Raw genomic sequence first — 27,964 nt, 5'->3', positions numbered from 1 at the left:
TCTATCTATCTATCTATCTATCTATCTATCTATCTATCTATCTATCTATCTATCTATCTATCTATCTATCTATCTATCTATCTATCTATCATAAAGTGCCTTTCATATCTATCTATCTATCTATCTATCTATCTATCTATCTATCTATCTATCTATCTATCTATCTATCTATCTATCTATCTATCTATCTATCTATCTATCTATCTATCTATCTACTATAGTGCCTTTCATATCTATCTATCTATCTAATCTATCTATTGTCACACACGTGTGATTAGGAGGAAGCTGAGTGGACCGAGTAAAGGTAATTACCCACCAGGCCAGGGGGTGGCAGGGTGCACTAAGCCTACTTCTGTTATCTATGCAGGCCAAATATGGGAAATCCAATCTGATTCAACATCGACGACATCACCTCCAGTTCCGGCGCCAAGACTGATGTCACTTATGGTTCTGGTCCTAGATTACATCACTTCTGCTTTTGGCCTTTAAAACCGTCATCTTTTCAACCAGTCAAGCAGTTCAGCTTTGAAACTCAATCAGTGCACTTTCACTGAATATTTCAATACCCTTTTGCAACCAGGGACAATATACCTTTATGAGGTCTTATTTTTTAAGTTTCTGTTATGTTCATTTTTACTTTACTTTTTATATATTAAGATGTGCAATTTGTTTTTATTTTTATTATCTTGTTCATCTTACATTTATTTGCATTTTTTCACTTATGTATATTTTTAAATTTGAACTCTGTTCCATTATTTTTCTATTTTCTAATTTCTCAAATGTTGTATTTACTGTAGTCAGTCTTTTATTTTCTGCTTTTGTACTGAACAGGGTCACGGGGGTCTGCTGGAGCCTATGCACACTAGCATAGGGCACAAGACAGGGAACAAACTCTGGAGAGGGAGCCAGAGCATCGCAGGGCAAACACACACACACACACACATACACACTATGGCCAGTTAAAGATCACCAGTTCACCAGGTCTGTGGGAGGATCTATCTATCTATCTATCTATCTATCTATCTATCTATCTATCTATCTATCTATCTATCTATCTATCTATCTATCTATCTATCTATCTATCTATCTATCTATCTATCTATCTATCTATCGTAATGAGTGGCTGCTGGTGGTATCCAGCCAGGATGCCCAGGAGGACCAGAGGAGGGCTTATGTCTCCTCCAGACCATGGGAACAGAGCTTAGAAGCTCAACCCTATAGGGGCCCGTGGTCACCACCAGGGGGCACCCCAATGCCTGAGGAGCCCTGTCCCTCATCACTTCTGCCACACCTGGAAGTGCTGGGGGGAAAAAGACCAGGGACACCCAGAGTGCTTCCGGGTGCGCAGCCGGTGCACACTGGGGAGTGCCAGCGGAAGCTAATCGGGACTGCATCTGGAGCACATCCGGGTGTGTATAAAAGAGTCCGACTCGCTCCATTCGATGGCTGGAGTCGGGAGGAAGCAAGACGTAGCTCGGGAGGAGAGCAGTGGAGGCAGACCAGAGAAAGAGATGCATTGTGAGGTCTGGACTTTGGGGGAGTTTTGGGGTTGTGTGCTGTCACTTTGTAAATATGAATCATGTAAATAAACATGTGTTGGGTGAACCATCGGTGTCCGCTTGTCTGTATCTAGGCCAGTTTCCACACTATCTGTCTATTTAAAGAGCTTCTTTGAAAAGTCAAATTTCCCCCTGGGGACAAATAAAGTTCTGTCTAACTAATCTATTCAAACTTTTTCAATAAGAATTTGATGATCTGATGTTAGATTGCTGCACCACAAGACAGCATTGCTTTTGCTTGAAATGTATTTATGTGTAACGTGTATTACACTCGTGTTATTATGTAGAGTGAAGAACCCTCTATCATTAAGGACAATCTAAATTGAATACAGTGCCCTACAATGGTTCTCACCCCAAATGTTGCTTTATTGACAGGCTGATATTCCTTCAGAAGAGAATTTTAGCAAATTTAGTTATTTAATCAGCAGTGGGCTGGAGCCCTGCCTCAGGTTAGTTTTTTGCCTTGTGCCCTGTGTTGGCTGGGATTGGCTCCAGCAGACCCCCGTGACCCTGTAGTTAGGATACAGCAGGTTGGATAATGGATGGATGGATGGATGGATAGTTATTTAATTTACATAACCACAAGGAAGTACTGCATGCATAAATTGCAGTTCCACCAATACATTACATACTGTTTGCATGATTCTATTAAAAATGCCAGCACTGCTTCATGTGACACTAACAATGGAACATTTCGTGTTTCCTTCAGCGCAAAAACGACATTGATGCCGGATTCACCGAAGAGGCTCTGTGCTCAAACACCTTAGACTTGTTTGTGGCTGGAAGCGAAACGACTGCCACGACCCTCCGCTGGGCTCTGCTCTTCATGGCTCAAAACCCACAAATACAGGGTGAGTGTAACGTCAAATGTCCCATAACCCTTCACCTCCGAATGTCCTCTTTAGATTGGGAGTTTTGAATTTCCTCATTTTAGGTGACGATTCTTGACTTATTTGCTTCTGGAGGTAAAGCAGAGTGAGTGACGCTTCAATGACAACAGCAACATTTATTTCTATCGCACATTTTCATACAAGGCTCAAAGTGCTAGACAAGATGCCAAAGAAGAACTTGCAAGAAAAGAAAAGCAGGTTAGAAACAGATACAAATGTGAATGAATAAATAAGATAGCAAAAATAGTAAATAAGAATAAACCGATATGCATTCACATAATAAAGATAAACAAGTAGCAGTGAAGCCATCCCGGACATAGACAGGCAGGGGACATGTTTTGCACCCGGCACACATTTATTTACAGTTTGTGAACATACGCCAGCATCAAGACACAAGGCTCAGGGCCCAACACAGTCCCTTCTCTGTCGCCAGTCCATCCACCTCCACTCCTCCTCAGGCTTTGTCCTCTTCCTCCCGAATCTGGCAAAAGAATGGTCAGACAGGCCCCTTTTAATAGGGCACCTGGAAAGACTCCAGGTGCCTAACTAGCTTCTTCTGGCCACACTTCTGGGTGTGGCGGAAGTGCGGCCAAATAAGGCCCTGTAAACGTCCATGTGTCCCCTTTGGTGGTGGCCACGGCCCTCAACAGGGTTTGGCTTCCATTCTCATGACCCATGGTCCCGCTGCAAGCCAAGGGGGCTGCCTTCTGTCAGCTAGGGGAGAAACGTTCTCAAAAATACACTCCCCCCGGGTCCTTCCATGTTCTGGGCGTCCCAGCCTGGTAAGGGCTCCAGCCATCCGCCACATAGCGGATGAAGTCGAGTCCTTATTTATGGATTAATTTCTCCCATGCCTCACCTTCAGGACCTTTTGTGACCAGAGATCTGTTCTTGCAGCCTGCTGCTGTGTTTTTCTTATGACTGGCCATCCCACTTCTGCCACCACATTTCACAGTTGTGAAAGACCCTGAGGGTTTCTACTTGCTGAGTTCTCAAAACTACAGCCTTGCCATTCTAGCAGACCAGTACACAAAAGTTTGATTTACTCCCACAAAACAACAAAACAAAATAATTGAGGACGTAAGGAGACTGTGGAAGATTGTGGGTTCGCTTCCCGGTTCCTCCCTGTGTGGATAGTGCTTTGAGTACTGAGAAAAGCGCTATATAAATGTAATGAAATATTAATTATTATTATAATTATTATTTACCATATTTTTCGCACCATAAGACGCACTTTTTTTTCCACAAAAGAAGGTTGGAAATGTCTGTGTGTCTTATGGAGCGAATATTGCGTCATAGACCATGATGTGTATTACCTGACAAAAGTCGACATCCAGGAGTAAAGGGCGACCTAACTCACTGTTACGTTACAGGCATTCCCTCTGTGCTTGGAGGAATGTTAACTCGGCATCTAATCGTTGCGTGTGCGTGAGTTGCGAAATGTAAACAAATGTAAACAAAGGCAAGATGGCATCGACATCTCACAAGGGAGCGAGGTGAGTGCAGAAAACAAATGTTTTGCGCATTATCACTGAGTCAGACTTTTGTTGAGAGTGATCAGGAGATCGAACAAGAGATTGAGGAACTGGCATCAGCTGATTGGGACACCAGCCAATGCTGCCCCAGCTGAGCGCATTCGTGCAGCCGATGCACCTATGGCAAGGTTCGTGTGGGAGGAATACCTAGACATTGATCTGTGGGAGCCAAACTGGCTACCGGACTTCACAAGACAGTATGGCTTGCTGTTATAATAATAATAATAATAATAATAATAAATTTTATTTATATTGCACTTTATATTTTAGCAATCCCAAAGTGCTACAGAGTAAAAATAGAATAATAAAAATAAAAAAAAAGAACAGAAGAGTCTATAAAATACTTTAACAAAATGACTTTCTAAAAAGATGAGTTTTTAGGTTTCGCTTAAAGGCCTCAGTCGACTGTGGGGCTCTCAGGTAATCAGGGAGGGCATTCCACAGCCTCGGCGCCACCGATGAAAACGCCCTGTCACCCATGCTGCTGAGCTTAGTTCTGGGGACTTGAAGAGTGTTAGTGTGTACAGAACGGAGGGAACGTAAGGAGTTATGAGGGGTAAGGAGTTCCTGTAGATAAAGAGGGGCATGTCCATAAATGCACTGGTGGGTAAGAAGGGAGACCTTGTACTCTATTCTGAATGAAACAGGGAGCCAGTGAAGGGTTTTCAGGATTGGGGTGATGTGATCATACTTTCGCACCCTCATCAGGATCCTGGCAGCGCTGTTCTGAATATACTGGAGTCTCTGGATACTCTTGCCAGGAATCCCAATGAGGAGTGCATTACAGTAATCCAGCCTGGAAGAGACAAAGGCATGGACGAGTTTCTCTGCATCTGCCAGGGTGAGTAATGGGCAGAGTTTGGCGCTGTTCTTGAGATGGAAAAAAGATGACTTACAGAGATATTTGATGTGGATGTCAAAAGTAAGTTGGGAGTCCATTCTAACACCCAAATTAGTAACAGATGTGGAAAGAGGAATATTTTGGCCAGAGAAAGTAATACTGGTGATGGTAGAAGAGCGAAGATGATGTGATGTACCAACTAAGATGTCTTCTGTTTTGGATCTGTTCAACTGAAGAAAATTGAGCCTCATCCATGCCTCTATCTCCTCCAGGCAGGTAGATAATGTAGATGTTGGCAGAGGAGCAGTAGAGGAGGTGGGAGTAGTCCTGAGGTAAAGCTGAGTGTCATCGGCATAGCAATGGAACGATAAACCATGTCTGCCAATGACAGTTCCAAGGGGGAGCATGTAGATAGTAAAAAGGATAGGGCCCAGCACAGAGCCCTGTGGAACACCACAGGTGACGTTGTGGGTGTGGGACTTTGCGCTGCCAAGGGCGACATGCTCAGTTCTGCCAGTCAGGTATGATGTAAACCAATTTAGAACAATTCCTGAGAGTCCAATAGTGTATTGCAGGCGGTGAAGAAGGATGTTATGGTCTATTGTGTCAAAAGCAGCTGTCAGGTCCAGGAGGATAAGTAGTGAAGGTGAACCAGTATCTGCCGTCATCAGAAGATCATTGGTGACCCTGACCAGGGCTGTTTCGGTGCTATGGCCAGGGCGAAAACCAGACTGAAACTTTTCAAACAGATTGTTCAGTTTGAGATGATCATGAAGTTGTGCTGCAACTATTTTTTCCAGGACTTTGGAGAGAAATGGAAGATTGGAGATGGGCCTATAATTGGAGAGAACTTCAGGATCCAAGGTGGATTTTTTCAGTAGAGGTCTGATGACAGCAGTTTTTAGTGCAGAAGGAATATGGCCAGCCAGGAGGGACTGATTCATTATTCTGGTGATAAGTGGAGAGATGGCAGAAATGTTGGCCCTCAGCAAGGGTGAGGGGAAAGGGTCCAGGGAACTAGTAGACGGTTTCATTTTCCTGATGACAACCTCCACCTCTTCCCGTGTGGCAACAGAGAAAGAGCAAAGAGGATGGACGGTCTCAGACAATGAGTCAACAGTTGGGAAGGGCAAGATATCCTTGGTAGAGAGGTGTAAATGGATATTATCAACTTTTTGTTTAAAAAAGTTGATATACATATTGCATCTGTCATCAGTGGTCTCAGAAAGGGCAGGTAAAGGAGGTTTGAGAAGATGATTTATGGTTGAAAAAAGTTTTTTAGGGTTGCTGGAGCCATTTCTGATGATGGTGGAATAAAACTTGGACCGTGCAACCTTCAGAGCTTGTGCATACGCTCTCATGTGTTCTCTGTAAGCCTGTTTATGGACAGTCAGCCCAGAGGCCTTGAGCCGCCGCTCAAGGACACGCCCAGCCGCCTTCATTTTTCGCAGCTCGCAGGTATACCAAGATGCTGAGCACGAGAATGAGACGGACCTAGATGTTAAAGGGGCGTGGAAGTCCAGGAGACTGCTCAGGAACTGGTTGTAAAAATCCACGAGGTCAGCAACAGAGAGGGAGCTGATAAAGTCAGAAGAGAGAAATGTAAGGTCCAAGGCCAAGGCATCCACATTGATATTCTTCAGATTTCTGAAGTAGATCTGTCGTTTTGGTTTGATACGGGAGGAGAAAAAGGGCAGCTCCAATGACACAACTTTGTGGTCTGAAATACCAAGATCAAATACCTGTAGATTCCTGATTGGGGCACAGTTTGAAATGACCAAGTCAAGAGTGTGACCCCTAGAATGTGTGGGAACATCAACATGTTGTTGTAGGTTGAGAGAATCTAGCAGCTCAAGGAAATCAGCAGTGAGATAACCTGTGGGATTGTCAACATGAATATTTATATCTCCTAAGATTATGATGTTGGCAGAAGTAGCACAGAGTGTTATGAGAAGATCAGTAATTTCCGGAATAAAGGCAGAATTGGGGTTTGGAGGTCGATAGATAAGGAGAACAGTCAGGGGAAACGGGGGCTTACATTTAAATGCAAGGCACTCACAGGAAGATATTGCAGGTATCGAGATAGGGGACAACCCCAGGTCCTGACGGTGGATAACAGCTAGTCCACCACCACGCCCAGTGCTGCGAGCTGACTCCAAGTAACTGTAGCCAAGTGGACAGGCTTCATTTAAGGCAGAGTAAACCTCTGACTGGTGCCAGGTTTCTGTCAGACACATGAAGTCAAGTCCTTTTTCCCTGATGTGTTCTTCAATCAGTATGGATTTATTGCTGATAGATTGAGAATTAAATAGTTCAAATTTAACCAATGACTGTGAAGTAAATCTCTGTACAGGAAGCAGAACATTAAAATCCACTCCACGCAGCTTAGAATCCATTCCACAAAATAAATCCAGCCGGGGATGTGAAGACCTCGCGATATTTCTGTCAGTGGCTCGGGTGTATCCCAGGCTAGAGTCCAGAGATCTCACGATACTTCCAGTGTTGATAGTAATTGGAGCGACTGTGCTCTGATGACACGTCAAACGTGCGACAGATGACCAGAAAGAAGGAATGTTGGTAGCAGAACACTTTGGGTGGTTATGGAAGACGAACTTTCGGCTGGATCCTCTGTGAATGTAACGAGGACGGCGAAGAAGTCCCAGTTCTTTGATGATGGAGATGTTCATTTCAGGAGTGGTTGCAGGATTAAGTCGGCGGAGTTGTGAGTTAGAATAACTGAACGCCATTCAGACTGAAGAGGTAGGGAGGAATGCTGTCCAGACAGTGCCGAAAATCTAAAGCAGTATATCCGGGCAACAGGTGAGTAGACAACAAAAAGCTTACCTTAACATAACTTAATAAGATCCATAAAGTCCACAGCAATCGGTAGAACAGTATATCCAGGCAGCAAGTGAGTAGGCAACAAAACCTTGATAAAGTCCGTAAAATCCACGGCAAACGATTAAAACAGTACAAGAAAGCTTTCAGAAAAAAAATACGAAACTTACTAATAAACACTAAAAGAAAAATAGTAAATTAATAAAGTTAGTAAAATATAAATAATAGCAAAAACATTAAACAAAGAGTCAGAGGGAGAAGCGGCGAACAACTCGACAGATTACCAGCCGCTGGACTACTTCAGGCTGTTCTTTCCTGAAGCTGCCTTTCAGCTACTGTCAGACGAGACAAACAGGTATGCAGAGCAATTTTTTGAATCGAGGGCTGTGCTTGCACCGCATTCTCGTTTTTCAAACTGGAAACCCACAACAAAACGTGAGATGAAGGGCTTTGTGGCATTACACATATAGATGGGACTAGACTGGCGATATAACTTCAGGGAGCATTGGTCCAAACATGTGTGATGAAAGGTACGTGCTCCTGCAAAGTGATTGTGAGCAACTGAGCTTCATAAATTCTGACACTAGCGATGAGGAGTTCTTGGGGTTTCCATAAAACTAGAAGAGTGTTTGAACCTTAAAGTCTCTCCTTATTTGTTAATGACAGTGATGATGTTTCTTAATACCGCTGTTGAATTTACATGGTTAAAATATTATTCTGCTATATTTTATTAAACATATTAGCACACCATTTGGTTCAGAATATTTTTTTTCTTGTTTTCCTCCTCTAAACCTAGGTGCATCTAATGGTCAGGTGCATCTTATGGAGCAAAAAATACGGTACATAGAATATATCACATACTATTCCGTTTATGGGTGCTACCACAAAATAACAAAATAAATAAATAAATAAAGGAGGAATATTTACATAATACATATCACATATTATTCCATATTAGGTGTGTAAGCCCATGCTGTAAAAAGCCCGGGGTCCTAGAACTATTGAAATCATCAGAAAATAAACTGAAATGTAGAGATGTCAGGTAATTAATAATATAATAAGAATAATTCATTACATTTATATAGCGCTTTTCTCCAATACTAAAAGCACTATCCACACAGGGAAGAACCGGGAAGCGAACCCACAATCTTCCACAGTCTCCTTACTGCAAAGCAGCAGCACTACCACTGCACCACCTGTGAAAGGAGCTACTCTAGGCGTCTCTTTCTTAGGAGGTTTCATTTTGCCGACATGCTCACATCGCTTGTGAATTAGCGGTAAGCGGCTGTTTTTCTTCGGAGGTTTCGTTGTGCTGACGTGTTCTCCTTGCTTGTGTTTTAGCGACGGGAGGTAAAGTAAAAAGGATACCGTGTTGCCGATATGCTCGCCTTGCTTCTGTATTAGCAGCTAAGCAACTTTGTCTTTCTTCGGAGGTTTCGTTTTTTCGACGTGCTGGCCTCGCTTGTGTATCCTTGGAGGTGGAGCCCTTACCTCTCACACTTCTGGGCTGGGCAGACAGACACACAAACTTCCAAGCGTAGACATTTATATATAAGATTCAGGTGCTTACACAGGCGTCACCGCCATACTGGCTTGTGAAATGGCAGCCTGAACTCTAAGCCCTCCCTTTGCCCCCAGAGCAGACATGCAGAAATGAACTACACAAAACAACGCAAACAACCCAGAAGTGCAAATCCTTCCAACCACAGATGGTAAGTGTTACTAGACTGTGCCACCATAATTAAGAGTTCTACTCAAAATCAATAAAAATACAAATATGTGGCGTGATCAAAAGAATGCGCTGAATTCTGGTGCCGAGTGCCATCCAATGGAAAGACAGGGATCTTCAATACGGGAAAGTGGCGGGTCGAACTTTAGTAACAGTGGGTGACAACTTTCACCTATGGTTACGATCCTGAGACCAAAGTTTAGAGTTCTCAATGGAAATCGCCCAGTTCTCCTTGTGCGAAAAAAAAACGTATTAATCAAGATTCAACATCAGAGTAGTGATGATTGTGTTTGTTAACCTTGATGGAATTGTGTGAGCTGAGTTTGTACTGAGGAATACTATGGTGAATACTATAAGGGCTTACTAGAGCATTTAAGAAACAATGTGTGTAGAAAACGACTCAAGAAATGGGCAAACGGTTTCAACCTCCATCGTGACAACGCTCCATGTCACACATCGCTTTTCTGTCAGATAAAAACATTATGGTGTGTCCTCATTCACGTTTTTCTCCAGACTTGGTACCGTGTAACTTCCTTAAAGTCAAAATGACCATGAAAGGTAAACGTTTTGAATCGAATCAGGACATCGAGGCAGCCCCGACAGTGCAACTAAAGACACTCACAGGGATTAATGTGTCTCTTTTTTTATTCAAACATTCACAGTATTTTTGATCACACCTCGTAAAGGACACGTAATTTAAGGGAAAAATAAATTTCAAGTTGAAATCGTAATTGTCAATTGAACAAGTGTACTTACGTTACTCATATCTCATGTGTGCACCCGATAAGGACAGTTCCTGTCCGTGATTGGTGGGGGACCACCCACAAAATGTGAGGTATTGAAACTCAAATACAAGCAATGACAAGTAAACACCAAAAAACATGCAAAAGAACCGGGGTGACATAAAACATGAATTGGAACCCCAACCAGGGGAGGATCCCTGGCTGAGTCGTGACTCTTACAGTCTTCAGACTTGGAATTTTGGGCAAAATTTTGATTATGTTGTGAGATTTTCATGAGATCTTTTGACTTCTGGCCCCCTTCTTTGTCCACTAACCAGGGCTCAAAATGGTTTGGTACTCACCTGCCTATACAGTACCAACATGTCAACATTTTGTTCTTTGTGTTGTTGGATCTGACACCACAAAAGAGAAAAAACAGATGAGGCCTCCAAAAAATGAGTCAGGCTACCAGCAGGCTTGGGCCTACCCAGGCCTAAAATGAAGCTCAGGACACAAAATATTCCAAGAATATATCCAAAACAAAAATGGCAAAACCTTAAAAACCCTTAGCTTGAGAAGAACAAGACTACCAAAAGATCTGTACCGATAATAAATGTATTAAATAATAAGAAAAACAAAAATAAGGAAAAAGGCGGAAAAATGAAAGGCATTAAAGAATTTGTCTAAAAAAGCGGAACCCAAGAGCAAAAAACAGAAAGTTCAGTAAACAGAAAAGCAGAACTTTGAAGTCACAAGCAATAAGGGATATCCACAAACTCAATGAACCTCCTTGGGATTCACCAGTAAGCCTGAATGTATCAGCTGAGGGTGGTCTTTCAGCAGTGATGTTAAGATGGTCCTGCCTCTTGAGTGTTACACCCACAAAACACAAAAACATGCGAGAACAATAAAAAAAAATACATAAATCTATATCTGTATATTATAGTAGGAAGTGTGATGAGGTAGGGTGAGTCCGGAAATAGTTTGGATGCCAACTGGGAAAAAAAAAAAAATTAAACATGCACTCAGAGGCACTACAATAATCGCTGGCTTTGTGAAGTCTAATTGTTCTGGTGGCATTCTTAGAGACTTTCCATCTAACCTTGTCAAGTCCAAATGAGATGTCACCTTCCAGGAACGTCTCCCTTTTGTACAAAAGGGACTGGAAGGGGCGGAGCTTCTTTGGCTTCGTTGCCCTCAAGGGGAGGTTTCTGGAAACTGCAAGGAAAACAGGAGGGAGGCAAGAGTGTTAGCAACAGCGCCACCTCTCATCCCTGGGTGGTACCACACCCCTTAGGTGAGCCCAGAAGGTGATCCTCTGACATGCATGCGTGACAATACATAATATATAATACAAAGCTAACTCACTATTTCCTGTTTAGTTAACAAAGCTGAAATGTGGCAGGATGACACGTCGGGATCAGTGGGCATTTGCTTAGAAAAGACACTTAAAAAATTTCAATATTTTTGGATAAATTAACCCCCAAAAGGAAAACGTAATAGTCCAAAATCCCAAAAATGCTTTGACGGATTTAAATGAATTTGTTGACTTTAGAGAACAAAGAAAATTCGCCGACAGTTTTTAATTGGTCGATACATTTTTTAGTTGTTGACATTTATTAATATCATGTTAACTTACATATTCTGCACTGCACTGAGAGCTGGCTTTAGGGAAAGGAAGCTTGCAGCAGAAGTGACAGGCAGTTTTGGCCCTTCAGGACCACCGCTACTCTTGTTACACGTTTTCTTCCATAGGCAAATGTATTTGATCATCACATTTTTCCACTTTTTCATACATTTGCTGACATCTAAACCAATGATAGCCGATATTCAATGCCATAAATTGAAACTTCCAACTGATCGTTTCATATGAATGTGTATATTTTCTCACATGCTTGACAAGTCTTTTCTTAAACACTTCCATGTTTACTTCAGAATAGTGGAAAACAAATTAAAACACATTTTATAAAATGCCGTGATGGACACGGGGCACCAGTGAGCCCCAAACACGACCACACGAACTCAGTCCCGGGTTCAAATAAATGGATGTTTATTACAAAAATACCCCAGTATAAGCACAAAAGCATAAACTTTCTCTTCTTAATGCCTCTCCTTTCACCACCGCACTGCTCTTCTCCAGTCGAGTGTTGCCTCCTTTCCTCCCAGCTACAACTCACCTGGACAAGGGAGTGTGGACCCTTTCATCGAGTACCCAGGAGTTCTTCCAGTGCCAGGGTTGCTGCCCGTTGGAAGTACTTCTGGGTTACATGGAAGGCCCAAATAATAGGGAGTACATCTCCCTTAAGCGCCCTCTTGTGGCATCCACAGTGCACGGACTGCACTGCTGGACTACAATTCCTAGCATTCCCTGCTGGTTCCCAAATGGGCACCGATATCGAGGGCTGCTGCCATCTAGTGAATGGGAAGAATAAAGACCCCCCCCCAGAGACAGTCCCTCCCTGTCTTCTTCTTCTATCCCAGCCAGGGAAGGTGCAGAGGCGGCCTTAGGAGTGTGCAGTGGCCTAGGGCTGACCAACCCCACACAGGGCCAGTTATGTCAAACGCTGTTACCGGTATGTGTAAACTGTATAAACTTGCGTGCAAATTTAATAAAAATAATGCTAACATACACCGGATTGTCTCATTACAGTATTCAGCTCAATTTTTGCAAGATAACACGCGGACTTTATCAAAATATAACGATATAATCTATTAAAAAAGTGCATTTCATAATTCATGACAATACCACGACAGTGCGAAATGCGATGCGGTGTCATGCGGAAATTAGCAGGGCCTCTTCTAGAAAAGGACCCAAATTGCAAGGATACTCTGAGACTCTATATTCAGGGTGTCATCGTCATAACTCACGTTGATGTCATGTCAGCCGGTTATCATGTTTTTGTGCATTAATAGTCGGACGTGTTTATGGCCTACAAATAAAATGTGAGTTTCAGTGTTTCGACAGAAAGTGTGAAATTAACATAGAGGTATCCTCATGAAGTCTCTTACCGGTTTCCAGGTTCAGAGACGAAAATCCACTTTTCTTGCCTTCAGATTGGAAAAGTTGTTGATGACGTCTTTGTAGTCTAATCTGGATGCAATGTCTCTTTCTACAGATAGGATCGCCAGACCACAAAGCCTGTCTGGAGACATGGGTGATCTATACTGGAGAATATACTGTAACTTGACAAATCCACTCGAATGGGACACATGGACCTAGAAAGTGGGATCCCCTTAAGTGCGGGGCCTGGGCGGACACCCCACTTGCCACCCCCAAATGCCGCTCTTGGGAAGGTGTTACACATGTACCTGGTCAGGGGCGCCTGTCCATTTGCTTGGGGCTTCCCATCCAGGTCAGAAATCATCTCCTCTGTTGACATGGATGTCCGTCCATCCACTTGGTCCGTGTAAGTCCCCTTTCTCTTTCTCGGTCGGAATGCCTGTCCATCCCATGTGGCACTCACAATGCGTAGCTACTGAATTGGCCAATCAGAGTCATTGGGTTCACATTGACGCTACGTGTAGTCACATCTTTGAGGAGGTGCACGTCAGGCTACGCCATAGGACGACACAGATGTCTAAATCCTCCTTGATTCATTAATGACTCCACGTAAAGGCAGATTTCTTTAAGCAGACAAGAAAACAAAATAGTTTCAAAATGGAGAAGAACTATAACAATGGCTGTGTGGGTGTGCACATCATCCAGGGCTTTTTTCTGCTTTGTGCCCAAAGCCGCCTGCATGTCCTCCCATTCAGAGGCATAGCTAGGGTTTTCAGTGCCTGGGGACAACTGAAGATTTCACACCCCTTCCTGTTTGCCAAAATGCAATAGGAAAGGGAAAGAAATTTTTTTTAAATGTATTTAAAAATAATAGTATTTTAAGAAAAAAAAATCATATTTTTTATTTTAAATAGTTTTAAATTTTTAAATATTTTAATTTTTTAAAGCACTTTTATGCGTATATTTTCAAGGTTTCGCTAAATGTATAAAGATAGAATGAAGTAAAATAATTAAGACAACAATGGTAGTTCGAGGGGTGGCATGGTGGCGCAGTGGGTAGCGCTGCTGCCTCGCAGTTGGGAGACCTGGGGACCTGGGTTCGCTTCCCGGGTCCTCCCTGCGTGGAGTTTGCGTGTTCTCCCCGTGTCTGCATGGGTTTCCCCCCACAGTCCAAAGACATGCAGGTTAGGTGGATTGGCAATTCTAAATTGGCCCTAGTGTGTGTTTGGTGTGTTTGTGTGTGTCCTGCGGTGGGTTGACACCCTGCCCAGGATTGGTTCCTGCCCTGTGTTGGCTGGGATTGGCTCCAGCAGACCCCTGTGACCTTGGATGGATGGATGGTAGTTTGAAAATATAATTATTCTAAAATATTATTCTATTATCTAAATCCGTCATTAGTTTTTGTAAGAAAAAATTCATTTTCCGCATTTAAAAATGATTTTAAAGAAAGTATATAGCAAATTATAAAGCAAAATAATTATATATTTATGAAAAACTGCATTACTTACAATTTATTCATACGAAAATATGATGGGGAAACGTCTAGACTTTTGCAGCCATCTACTAGAATACTAAACCACAGCCCAATCAATTTTCTATCAAACACATAAACACAAATCACTTGGCACACAGAAATGGCATTTGCAACAACTTAGACAATGATACACTAATGCCTCATGTCAGTCAAGCGACCTGTTTAATAACGTCAAAAAATGTTTCTGGGTGGGAGTCAAGCATGTTAGAATAGTGGAGGGGATCAATTATTGTCTGTTTTTATTTACTTTTTAGTGCATTTAAGAATGGAAAACATTTCATTCTAAAATTTCGTAAATTTTAAATGTGAATTTCCCCTTGGGATTAATAAAGTATCTATCTATCTATCTATCTATCTATCTATCTATCTATCTATCTATCTATCTATCTATCTATCTATCTATCTATCTATCTATCTATCTATCTATCTGGCGCCCTGTGGTATAGCGGGTCCACAGCTCTCTCAGCAAAGGCCAGTTTTTAGATGAATAATCACCGCACCTGCGGCGTAGCGAGGGGGCGCGGTAGTGTGGCTGAAGCGGTTCCCGGGTGGATTTGTGCTGCGGTCGTTTCTCATCTAAGTGCACAGGTGAGAGACAGTCCGCAGCGTAATTGTTCCCGGGAGCTGTTGATTGCCACAGCTGCCACGTCCATTATATGGAGAAGCCCGAGACGGTTAAGGGAGAAGAGAAAAAAACAAGAAAAAGAAAAGAGAAGGAAACGGAGGTTGTGGAGGAAGCAGGAAGCGAGTGAGCGAGAAAGCTGGTGCAGGAGAGCGAACAAGTGAAGGCTCACGGCAGCTGAGCAGGCAGCCTGGGTGTTTGGCCAACACCCGGGGGAGTAGTAGATGTGGTCGCTACCGTTGAGATTACTTCGGAGAGCGGGAGTGACTAGAAGACGGGTGACTCTCCGTGGAAGGCAGAGGGAGTCGGGACTTGGGACGTGGTGTCCCCAGCGTGAGAGTCTTGGTCATTGGGGAATCCCAAGTCACAATCACGGGGATCGGTAAGGCGACTGACAGTAGTAGAGTCAGGCACAGAGAAGGTCAGCTACGGAGAGAGCGTCTCGCCTGTTGCAGGGCCCGCATGGGAGAAGCAGGTGAGACGCTAACGGAAAAGAAGCACCGGGCTGGTCATTGTTTTTAAAAGACTGCTTCCTGCATTGCGTTTTAACTTCGATTTTAAAGGATTGTTTTTGTAATTATTTTAAACCTCCACATTTCTTTTATTGGATTATTTATTTATTGAACTTTGGACACTGCACTGTTGCACTTTGTTTTCGTTTTGTCGAATAAAGCACTTTGCACTTTTATACATCATCCCCTTGCTCCATTGTTATTGCCTCACTGTCTAGCTCATCTCGGTTATAACTATCGACGGTGTTGGGTTCAAGGGCTCCCTAATAGAAGATGGGAGTACGGAGCAGAACCCGCATCGTCACACGCCCCCTGGATCAGGCCCGGTCTTAGGTATTATGGGGCCCTAGGTGAAAGGGGGGTCCACGGGCCCCCTGAGGGGGGCGGAGCCCCCCTGGAAGCTCTGTGAAATGCGTGAAAATTAGACCAAGGAGTCGATCCGGGGTCCCCCGGACGCCGGGGCCCTAGGCAGTCGCCTACTTCACCTATGCCTAAGGCCGGGCCTGATTGGGACAAATAATGCTGTAGTATATTTAAGTATATATGACAATTGCTCACTCGGACAATTTGTTTTGGGGGCCCCCAAGAAGGCGAGGGCCCTAAGCTATAGCTTGTGTAGCTTAAACGTAAATCCTGCACTTCCCTGGATGCTGTGCCTGGGGACAGATGTCCCTCCTTGCCCCCCTCTAGCTATGCCACTGCTCCCATTCCAACATTTAAAAGATGGATGAATGTATAAATGATATTGCACTCACCTTTTCTACTTGACTGGATGGGTACCACCTGGGCAGTCTACAGATGATCAGCCTGTGATATGATGCTCTCGATTCTCTTTCATACCAGAGAAGGTCCAAGCTGAGATCGACAGTGTATTGGGCCAAACTCGTCTGCCGTCGATGGAGGACAAAATCAACCTGCCGTACACCGAGGCAGTCGTCCATGAGGTCCAGAGGAAAGCCGACATTGTTCCCGTCAACCTTGTCAAGATGACCACGGAGGATATGACAGTTGGAGGCTACTTAATTCCAAAGGTGAACTAATAAAATAATTCAGTCAATGCTGTGTACACTCATACTTATGTTTCCTCAGCGTTCCTGGGCTTATTGGCCGCTGCTCCATAAATAATAATTCTTTACATTTATGTTGTGCTTTTCTGACTACTCAAAGTTCTTTAAATAGTGAGTGGGGAGACACCAATGTGCAGCATCCATCTGGATGACGAGATGGCAGCCATTTTTGCATCAGTAGGCTTACCACACATGAGCTGTTAGGTGATAAAGTAATGAATGAGAGAGATAATCAATTAGAGATTGGGGATAATTAGGGGGCCAGAAGGAGTAGGTCATGGCGGGCAATTTAGCCAGGACAACAGGATACACCCTATTGTAGGGCTCTTTAATGACTACAGAGAGTCAGGACTTTGGTTTTATGTCTCATCCAAAGGTCAATGCCATTTTTACAAAACAATGTCCCTGGCACTGCACTGAGCGCATAGGGATCCACACCCTTAACCTGCCATTGCTCCGTACCAGGTATGACGTTAATCTGCATCCAGCCCTGCAAGCAGGTCCTCCGACTTGCAGGGACAATTTGGGCGTTGGTGACAGGATTGGCACTCCAGCCACTGTAAAAAAAAAAAAAAAAACTCACACTGTGCCAGCTTGGTGTTGAGGTGTCACCTGTTGCACGGCCGTACTTGGGTCCCAATCTTGGTGGTTCGTCGTGTGGTGGGAACAGCAACATGCTGTAATCAGCTCATGCCCCCCATCCTGTAGCAAATCCATCAGGAACAGCTAAAATATCCCTAGTGCAGGGGTGTCGAACTCCAGGCCTGGAGGGCCGCAGTGGCTGCAGGTTTTCATTCTAACCCTTTTCCTAATCACTGACCAGTTTTCATTGCTAATTAACTCATTTCCCCTCCATTTTAATAGCCCTGTTTTTAAGGAGTCAGTCCTCTGAATTTATTCCTTTCTTCATTAAATGAGAGCCAAACAGAAATGAGATGTAAAACAAGCCGACAGATGACCAGCTAAATTGGGATTTCAAACTCCAACCAATTTTCACTCCTACCAATCTCTTAATGAAAAGCTGATTCTTGCTGTTAATTAAACTCGTTATTTAATTCCACAGCTTGTTGCTGCTCTCATTCTGCCATGGCAGACATTTCAAAAACTGTTGATTTTCTGTTTTTTCTAAGAACATCGTCAAAATGTTTTGGTGACCTGAGAGATCAACCTTACTGAGAACTTCACCTTTCGTTATTTTCAGATATTATGTGCTAAGCACAGGTGAGCTGGTCATGTGGCAGCGGCATGTTTTGTGTCTCATTATTGTTTGGCTGCTAATTAAGGAAAAAGAGACAACTAAGGGGTCTGAGTCAAGTTAATTAAAACCAAGGCAAAAGAAGTTAACTAGCTGCAAAAACATGTCACAAATGAAGAAGAAGGATAGAATGAAAACCTGCAGCCACTGCGGCCACCTTTAGGACCGGAGTTCAACACCTGTGCTCTAGTGGGTATCTCAGTTCAGCTAACATATTGGTATTACGATAGATGTCACACGCCAGAATTAATTAATCTAATCTTTATAACAAAATGTTTAATCACTAATGTTCACTTGTTGTGTTACCAAATTACTAACATTTAACTCCCCACTTTTTTCTTTTCATATCCTTTGGACCTTTAAGTCCAACTTGCATAAAATTGTGGCGACAACCAATATTTCCCCTGCAGCTTGCCAATTGGAAGACACTTAATTCCAAAGGTCAGTCAGTCAGTCATTTCCCAACCTGCTATATCCTAACACAGGGTCACGGGGGTCTGCTGGCACCAATCCCAGCCAGCACAGGGCGCAAGGCAGGAACAAACCCAGGGCAGAGCGCCAGCCCACTGCAGGGCACACACACACACACGCACACACACACACCAAGCACAATTTAGGACCGCCAATGCACCTAACCTGCATGTCTTTGGACTGTGGGAGGAAACCCACGCAGACATGGGGAGAACATGCAAACTCCATGAAGGGAGGACCCGGGAAGCGAACCCAGGTCTCCTTACTGCGAGGCAGCAGCGCCACCGTGCCGCCCTAATTCCAAAGGTAATCTAATAAAATAATAAAATCTAATAAAATAATAAAATGAATGCTGTATACATTCATACTTACATGAACTCATTGTTCCTGGGCTCATTGGCTGCTAAGCCTGCTGGGAAGCTGAAGAGTTGTTCCATAAACAGCCTGACAATGGACGTCTCTCTAGTTCTGATTTCTCCCACCTCTGTCAGTTGTTTCCCATTTGATGGATGTAGGAGAAGAACTTTTAAAACGGCACATCTAGTGTGTGGAGCTCAGCCATTCCTGTCCATTAATCGTTGAACTGTAGCAAAGTCTTCAGGAATGGCTTACTAAAAGACTAGGGGGCTCCGCCCCCTGCTCACTTCGCTCGCCAACCCCTGGTGTTGGGTAATTATAAATAGTGTGATGTATGTATGAGCTATAGCATAGTGTGAAGGTGTAGATGACGAATATAGGAAGCCAAGAATAAATTGCAAGGCACAGTGTAAAGATTTATGGGACAATTTCTTTGTACACAACATTAGTAGTAAAGATGGTGTCTTGCTCTTGAATGAGTTTCTCTTGGCATGGATCATTTATAACCTTAACTTTAACGTCAGATGAACGTTGAAAGTTGTCCATGTCCAAAAACGGGGTCAGAGAGATAGATGCGAACCTTGTTCATGGTTTGGCCTTGTGATTTGTTGATGGTCATGGCAAATGCAGGTTTAATGGGGAACTGTCGTCGTTTAAGTGTAGATAGATAGATAGATAGATAGATAGATAGATAGATAGATAGATAGATAGATAGATAGATAGATAGATAGATAGATAGATAGATAGATAGATAGATAGATAGATAGATACTTTATTAATCCCAATGGGAAATTCACACATACACGGAGCTGCTGAAAAGGCTGCCACTCACGTAAAAGGTAATTCTAGGTCAGAACTTGTAAGGTCAAGTGTAGGAATCCGAACAGTATTGTTAGCATGTGATCCTGTAAGAAGTTTCGCTTCAATAACATTGTGTGTCATGGTGTTGACGACTAAACGTGTACCATTGCATAAACCTTGTTTAGTGTTAAGGTTTCTTAATAGCATGACTATTGTTCCGATTGTAAGGTTAAGATTGTATTGTGGTAATCCGGCTGGGTTAATAGTGTTCAAATATTGTAAGGGGAAATTAAGATGGTCATTGTTGTCATCAGAGTCAACTTTGTCAGAGCTTAGAAAGAGGTGTGCCTCTACAGGAAGTAATGAAATGACTTGGTTACTTATGTGATTAACATTAATATTTTTTGGACATAATATAGTCCGTTGTGATAAAAGGGGTATTTGGTCTAATGAGATTGCTGTTCCAAATAATCTCCGTAACTAAGTCGTCGCAGATAAAGGCTTGAGGAATTGTAATAATATCTGGGTGAAGTCCATCTGTATTGGTGAGTGTACCATCTCCCAGTTGTAATAAGCAATTGTTATATTTTGGATCTGGACATCGCATGTTTTGTACCAACTGTATCTTTTGAAAGCAATGGCAATTGTCCGCGTAACATTTTTTCTTCCGCAGTTTTAGAAGCGCGTTGTAGGCGCCGACGTATATTGTTTTTTTTGATGCGGGTTCGTGTTTGTGGTCCCGTTACTCGAGCCGTCTCGTTCTGTACCCGTGATCGTGAATTCATGATTTGTTTGTTCTTTATCGTTAGTAATATGGATAAGTAATAAGGAGGATCGCACTCACTGTTAATATGCGGACTGTTCGTTTCTTCGTATTATTACCAATCAGGTATCGCGCCTGTATATGTATTGGAGTCCGGTCTATGACGTCGTCTGCGTATTTTAAGGTGGACTGAACAATAGCTGAGCGCATTGCATGTGGAGCAATAGCTAAGCACTGTCTAAAATCTCCTCCTAATAAAAGTACCTTTCCCGCAAAGGGAATATTATTATTCATCAAGGTTTGTAGAAGTTTATCAATGGTGTTGAGTAAGTGACTGGATGCCATTGTACATTCATCTATAATTAATAGTTTTGCAAGACGGATGTCACGTGCATTGTTACTGTTCATTTTCATAGTGGATACCGATGTTTCTGTGATTGGGACCGGTATTTTGAATAAGGAGTGACGTGTTTTTGGAGCCGAGACATTTTTTCTTCCGCGGTTTCAGAAGCGCGTTGTAGGCGCCGACGTGTATTGTTTTTTTTCATGCGGGTTTGTGTTTGTGGTCGCGTTACTCGAGCCGTATCGTTCTGTACCCGTGATCGTGAATTCATGATTTGTTTGTTCTTTATCGTTAGTAATATGGATAAGTAATAAGGACGATCGCACTGCTAATATGGAGCCTTTTCTGATCGTGAATTCATGACTTGTTTGTTCATTAATAATATGGATAAGTAATCGTGCGTTTTTTTGAGGGGCGCGTTGCCTCATTTTTTATTTCTGTTAGTGGAGGGGGGCTTTGTGTGTCGTGGGTCTGAATCCTCTTTTTTGTGTGTGTCCTGTTTCGTGTGGTATGGGCTTCGTCTGGCGCTTTGTTGCATGGGTCTGTTGCTATGGGCGCAGAGCATCATTTCTCATTTTCTGGTGCTTGGAGGGTTTCTTCGTATTATTACCCATCAGGTGTCGCGCCTGTATATGTATTGTAGTCCGGTCTGTTGTTGTCTATGTATGACGTCGTTTGTTGGCGTGCGTTTTCTTTGAGGGGCGCGTTGCCTCATTTTTTATTTCTGTTAGTGGAGGGGGGCTTTGTGTGTCGTGGGTGTGAATCCTCATTTTTGTGTGTGTCCTGTTTCGTGTGGTATGGGCTTCGTCTGGCGCTTTGTTGCATGGGTCTGTTGCTATGGGCGTGGCGCATCATTTCTCATTTTCCGGTGCTTGGAGGGGGGCTTTGTGTGGCGCCTGCGCACTTCGTCTTTTGCGTCCACGGCCCATGTCCCTGCATCCATCCGGTTTACCATTCTCGTTTAGTAATATGGATCAGCAACACTTTTCAGTGGCTCACATTTTCCTCTTGTCCTGTAATTTGCTTTGCATGTTTCCGCTGGATACTTTTTAACCAAAATTTTCTCAATTCAAGCAAACTTTTAAACATCCATATACTAAGTTAAGGGTCTATCTTCCTTAGCCCGCACCCCCCAGCTTCCCGCCAACTTTATCAAAATCCCGTGTTTCTCTGGTGGGTATCTCAGTTCAGCTAACATACCGGTATTACGATGGATGTCACACGCCGGAATTTTTGCCAGGTCTCTACAGCAAAACGCTTATTCTGTAATGTTACCAAATTGCTAGCATTTCTTCATCTCCACTTTTTTTTTCTTATCCTTTGGACCCTTAAGTCCAAATTGCGTAAAATTTCCCTTACAGCTTGCTACACTTTTCACTTGACATTTCTCACCCAAATTTCATTCTGCCAACTTATAATTTCAAGCGAATTGATCCCCCTTTAGGTTGGACCCAGGTTGTCGAATCACTCAGCCACAGGGGTCCATGGACTGCCAACCCATATTTTGGCTGGATCCCCACCTTAACTATCATTAAAGCAAGTGGCTCAGTATGAGGCTGCATCCCATCCTCGCCACCAATTGTTTCTAACAAAGGGGTTCATGATCCCTGGGAGGTTACAGCTGAAATGAAACTTCAATCATTAGTGACCCCCCCAACTAAGGAACTGATGATCACACTGACTCAGTGGCTCCTCTTTGGCCATTTCTGAATGTTGTCACAAGAACGACACAAAAACATTACGAAGGTTTGGGGCAGACACCCATATAATGTTGCCTTGCTGCAAAAATGCTTATTACGAGCAGACGTGTTCACACAACTGAGTCCAAAACAGAACTGATATCCTAAATACAAGATGGTGATTTTAAAGGCCAGTAAGGGAAGTGATGTCATCAGGTATGGAACCGGAAGTGACGTCGTTGGCTGCCCCAGAGACAGGCGGGATTTCCCGAGAATGGTCTGCAAGGGATTGAGAGAGAAAATGAGTACACCTTCGCCACCCTCTGGCCCGGCGTGGAATTACATTCATTCAAGCCCTTTTGCTGTCTCCTAAACACGCGTGTGTGACAATGTATAAATGATTATACTACAAGGTATTTTGGGAATGAATGTTGCATTTTAAAGCAAGTTAACTCTATCATTTCCTTTGTACCACATTTCTTTTCTTTCAATATTTCCACCATAATTACCAAAGGTTCAAACTATGAGCTGCATTTCTATAAACAACACATTCCCATTGCTGGACACGGAGTGCCACCTGGGTAGTCTACAAAGGGGCACCTAGTGATATGTAGCTTTTGATCTTTTGTTTCCTATTTGATTGATTTAGGAGAAGAATTTTTAAAACAGCAATTCTAGTGAACCGCAGCGTCCAACTTTATTTAAGATATTTTTCGTAAATCTGTGTCACCCTCTTCCTTACAGCTTTCTTTGTTGTGGTATGGAGAGTGACTGCTGTTTTTGTCTTCAGGATACAGCCGTACTCATTAATTTGAGCTCAGTCCTCAATGACAAGAATGAGTGGGAGACCCCCGACATGTTTAATCCTGGACATTTTCTCACCCCGGATGGGAAGTTCCGGCGAAGGGAAGCCTTTATGCCTTTCTCTGCTGGTAAGGAGAATTTTATTTTTTAAATTGTTAGATAGATATGGAGCTTCCATTTTTTTTCAAATAAGAATAACCAATGTCTTCTTCTCCTGAATTATGCGGTTCTTCTTGCATGTTTAGTGTCTTATTGACTAATATAAGCCTTGCTCTTGTACAATGTCAATGGTATCATTCTTTATTTTTCTTGGGATTATATTGGTGTCACTAATCTTACGTTATTCGTGATGAATGCCAACAGAATACTCAATGGGTCAGCACTCATATATATTGAGACACTTGTGAGGTCCTGTGCTCCTTCTCAGTGGTGATGCCACCCCTGTATAGCATCAAATCTCAATCCAGACTCTTCATGTGTAGCTTCTAGGCTGATGGGATGAGTTGCCCTCAACACGTTTAAGAAATTTTGAGAGTTTCTCTTGTTTGGTGAATTTTTGGTACATTTCTTTTTGTCATACCACCTGCACTTCAGAACAAATCATCTACCTCAAGCTTAGCCCCAGACAGTATTTGGATGGGAGACCATCTAGGAAAAGCTTGGGTTGCTGCTGGAAGAGGTGCTGGTGAGACCAGCACGGGACGCTTACCCTGTGCTCTGTATCCCAATGGCCCACTGCAGTGACGGGGACACTGTGATGTAAAAATGGTGCCATCCATTGGATGAGATATAAAACCAAGGTTCTGACTCTCTGTGGTCATAAAAGAAGGTTATATCCCGATATCCATACTAAATTGCCCTCCATGGCCTGGTCACATCTGATGGAGGATCGCAGGAAACGTTGGGTAGAGGGGCCCTTTCATTAGATTGACTAGCCCAGCGCTGTCTCAGCTGTGGAATGGCCAATAGGGGGAGGCAGCCTGGTGGCTGAGGTCTCCAGGACTCTGAACAAATCCAAATCATATTATGGGATATCATCTACTGTTGAATTCTGCTCTGTACTTGTATTTACCCCCTTTTTTTTTTTTTTGGCACCCACTGCACACCCAACCTACCTGGAAAGGGGTCTCTCTTTGAACTGCCTTTCCCGATGTTTCTTACATTTTTTTTATCCCTACAAAGGATTTCTTGTTTTCTTAGAGAGTCAAGGCTGGGGGGCTGTCAAAAGGCAGGGTCTGTCAAAGCCCATTGCGGCACTTCTTGTGTGATTTTGGGCTATACAAAAATAAATCATATTGTTTTGTACTGTTGGTGTGTTGGGGGAGCTTCTGCCAGATCCAGAAGTGCTCCACATGGGCTACCACCCTTACACTGGAAGTACTTGTTGAAGTGTCACTCACTCTGCTCTTCCTCAAGGAGCACATAAGTCAAGGATCGTCACCTATAATTGAGGGAGACTCAGACCTCCCAATATAAAGAAGACAATCTGAAGTGAAGGATCATGGGACATTTGAAATTACATTCACCCTGTATTTGTGGGTTTCGAATATATTGTATGGAATTAAACTTTAAGTCGGAGACTTGTAGATCGTCTAATTCGTGTTGCCAGCAAGAATGAAAAGATTCCAAAAAACGTTGGTGCGGTATGAAGTCCCGTGAGACAGAGACTTTTAACATGAGATTCTTTCAAGTCACGCTGTATTTACAACTATTTTCAAACAAGACCACGGTCATCTAACCTCAGTCGTGTGAATGCCTTTGACAGACACACTTCCTGCACTCTCAGCTCTTATAAATTTTATCAGGACAATAATGTTATACGTTTTAGATGACACGTCAACAACTAAGCGAAGAAGAAAGAGCAGGGACAAACATTTGAAAAAGTCATTTCATTTATTAGAGAGAAAGAAACGATATTCACTCACGGGCAGTTATACGTTGTGTTGTCACAATGTAAGTCCAAATACGGAATCAAAATTCAATGCGATAATTCCAAATACAGTGGAACCTCGGTTCACGAACGTCTCTGTACACGTACAAATCGGGTTACGACCAAAAAGTTCGCCAAACTTTTGCATCTGTTCACGGTATACGAACAAGCCAGTTTCCCTTTTGGTTTGTGCGCGCCGATGATTTCCGCACATGTTAAGTCTCTCCCTGTTCATTCCCTGTGCAGAGAGAGAGAGAGATGCGCGCGTGTGTGTGCGCGCGTGCGAGAGAGAGAGAGGGAGCTGGCATAAGGCAGAGAAGGCAATTAAAGAATACATCGGGCTTGTTTTTAAAGAGACTGATTCGAGCCTTGTTGTAACCTCGTATTTAATGAAGACTTTGTTCTATTGGATTTTAACCTCCACTTCTGTTTACAGCGATTGGTTCGTAGCGTGCATTTTTGCAATGTTACTTTTCTTGGTGGTTTATTAAATTACAGATTTTTCAAATGTTCATTTTTTTCCCTGTGCTTAAAACTCATTAAAAAAAAAAGTGTTTTTAGCGAGCGGTTCATAGCGCTATAGCGCTAGCTCTTGCAATGTTAGTTTTCTCTGTTGTTCAAGGTTTTCTCAGTGTTATTCAATGTTTTTACATTTAGTTTCCTATTACGCTATGCATTCTATGGTATTGTTAACTATATTTGTGCTTAAAAATCTTTAAAAAAATATATTTAACTACAGTTTGTACGGTCTGGGACGGATTAATTGTATTTACATACAATCCTATGCGGGAAATTACTTCGGGTCACGACCAAATCGGGTTACAATCAGAGTTTTAGTACGAATTACGGTGGTGACCCGAGGTTCCACTGTATTGTTTTAGTTTTAAAGTAAAAGTGAAAATAATGCATATGTGACACTTCCCATGAAAATAACAATCTCTTAAAATTGTATATCTGGTTAACCAAACCCGGGGGTGGGTGAGTTAAGCAAGCAGGGGGCGGAGCCTCCTAATCTAATTAAAGACCGTCATCCATGTGACTGAGGTGACCAAGCCACTGCACTATCTGTGCTATATAGTACCTGTCAAGCAATACAAAGGGTACACAGCACATGTTATGCCCTAATTGGGGCTCATCAGGTGTACACACCTTTACTTCCGCTCACGGGGATCGAATGTCAGAAGTCAAGGCCTCAGGTAAAGCCACGCCATTTTTGGTTTAGCAAAAGCTGCAATCCTATTCCCAGGGAGTGTGCGCCCCCTGCTGGATACAGCCTCACTAGAGCCTGGAAGGTGGTCCCCAGGTGCACATAAAGACTTACTCCTCCCACCTCTGTATAACAGTTTGAACTTATAAAGACTAACTTCACTATTCCTGATTGAACTTCTTTTGTTTTTTGTTTCTCAGGAAAGCGGCCCTGCTTGGGAGAACCACTGGCAAGAATTGAGCTCTTCCTGTTCTTCACGTGCCTCTTGAAAAAGTTCACCTTCCGTACCCCTGAAGGGACAAGCCTGACGTTGGGTGCCATCACTGGCTTCACGCGCGCCCCTGTGCCACACAAAATCTGTGCCGTCCCTCGTGGTCAGACTGCTTGATGTTGGCTTTCTCTTGTTGCTTTTCTGCACCTTATGAAACTTTTCACCTCAAGTGTGCTTCTCTTCATTTTTAAATATTCTTATATATACAATTTGGATCAAAGTTCATGCATGTTAATTTTATATTAACCCCTTATGTACTATTGCTCCTAAATTATTTACCCAAAAATAAACAGCTTTTACTCTTTTATTGTAATAAAGGAGCTGCAAATGGCTGAAGAGCAGTGAGAACAACACTTCAGATTGTTGAAAGAAACTATGTATATGATTACAAACATTTGTTTTCACCAATATCAACTAAATAAAACACAAATAAATTTGGTGCTTTAGGGTTTTCTCTCCAAAAAACTGGATTTTACTGTACATGACCAATACATTTTATAAGGCACAACTCTGGACTTCATTTTCTTCTCTGCCCCAATCTATCAGCTGTCATTGTGCCAAGTTTAGATGGCACAGTTCTACTGTTTGGCACCACATGCCAAGTTAACAAACATTGCAGTTATGTATAAAATCCAAATCTGATTTTCGGAGACTCGCAGTCAGGACGAGTGACCTGCTGGGCTGGCTACTCTGAGCAGCAGTTTAAAGCTGTGCCTCTGGTCTCTGGGACCGCGGTTCTTGAGGCTGACCCTTCAATTAGCTATAAACCCCAAGTCTCACTGAGATTGCACAGGTTGTGAAGCAGCTGAGGGTAGGGAAGGCTGCAGGGATCTGTGGTATCCGGGGTGAACTTCTCCAGGCTGGTGTTCAGGCTGTCCTCCTGGCATAGCAAGCAAACTTTGCTTTCATTTGGGAGATGGGCATCATCCCAACTGACTGGAACACAGGACTTGTCGTCCTTTTCTGGAAATGGAAGGATTGTGGCAACTACAAGGTGATAACGCTGCTCTCAGTGCCGGGTAACGTCATTGCTAGGGTCGTCCTCAACAGGATCCGTGATCACTTGCTCACCTGCAGTTATCAGCAGGGAGACGTGAATACCGTGGTGAAACAAGGAATGGAATGGAGAGACCGGAGCGACGGACGGCCTTATATAGGCAGGCAGCCAGCTACGTGAGAGGCATGGGGATGGGGGACCCAACGCCGCTTCACACGGCGACCGAGCTGCAGGCT

The 27,964-nt window shown here is 43.1% G+C and overlaps 1 protein-coding gene across 1 annotated transcript in view; it reads left to right on the top strand.

Annotated features, from left to right (window-relative positions):
* LOC114658751 (cytochrome P450 2J4-like) overlaps positions 1 to 27,170 on the top strand; it is a 64,298-nt gene extending 37,128 nt beyond the window's left edge. Inside the window, exons 6-9 of the mRNA XM_028810795.2 lie at positions 2,269 to 2,410; positions 16,627 to 16,814; positions 23,310 to 23,451; positions 26,661 to 27,170. Of these exons, the coding sequence (XP_028666628.2) occupies positions 2,269 to 2,410; positions 16,627 to 16,814; positions 23,310 to 23,451; positions 26,661 to 26,848 (660 nt within the window). The 3' untranslated portion in view covers positions 26,849 to 27,170. The remainder of the gene's footprint in view (positions 1 to 2,268; positions 2,411 to 16,626; positions 16,815 to 23,309; positions 23,452 to 26,660) is intronic.
* Positions 27,171 to 27,964: the final 794 nt, after the last annotated feature.

Source organism: Erpetoichthys calabaricus, chromosome 10 (genome assembly GCF_900747795.2).
Source record: "Erpetoichthys calabaricus chromosome 10, fErpCal1.3, whole genome shotgun sequence".
NCBI classification, from domain to species: Eukaryota; Metazoa; Chordata; class Cladistia; order Polypteriformes; family Polypteridae; genus Erpetoichthys; species Erpetoichthys calabaricus.
Note: the sequence above shows the minus strand (reverse complement) of the source record. Positions and strands in the feature narration are given on the sequence as shown.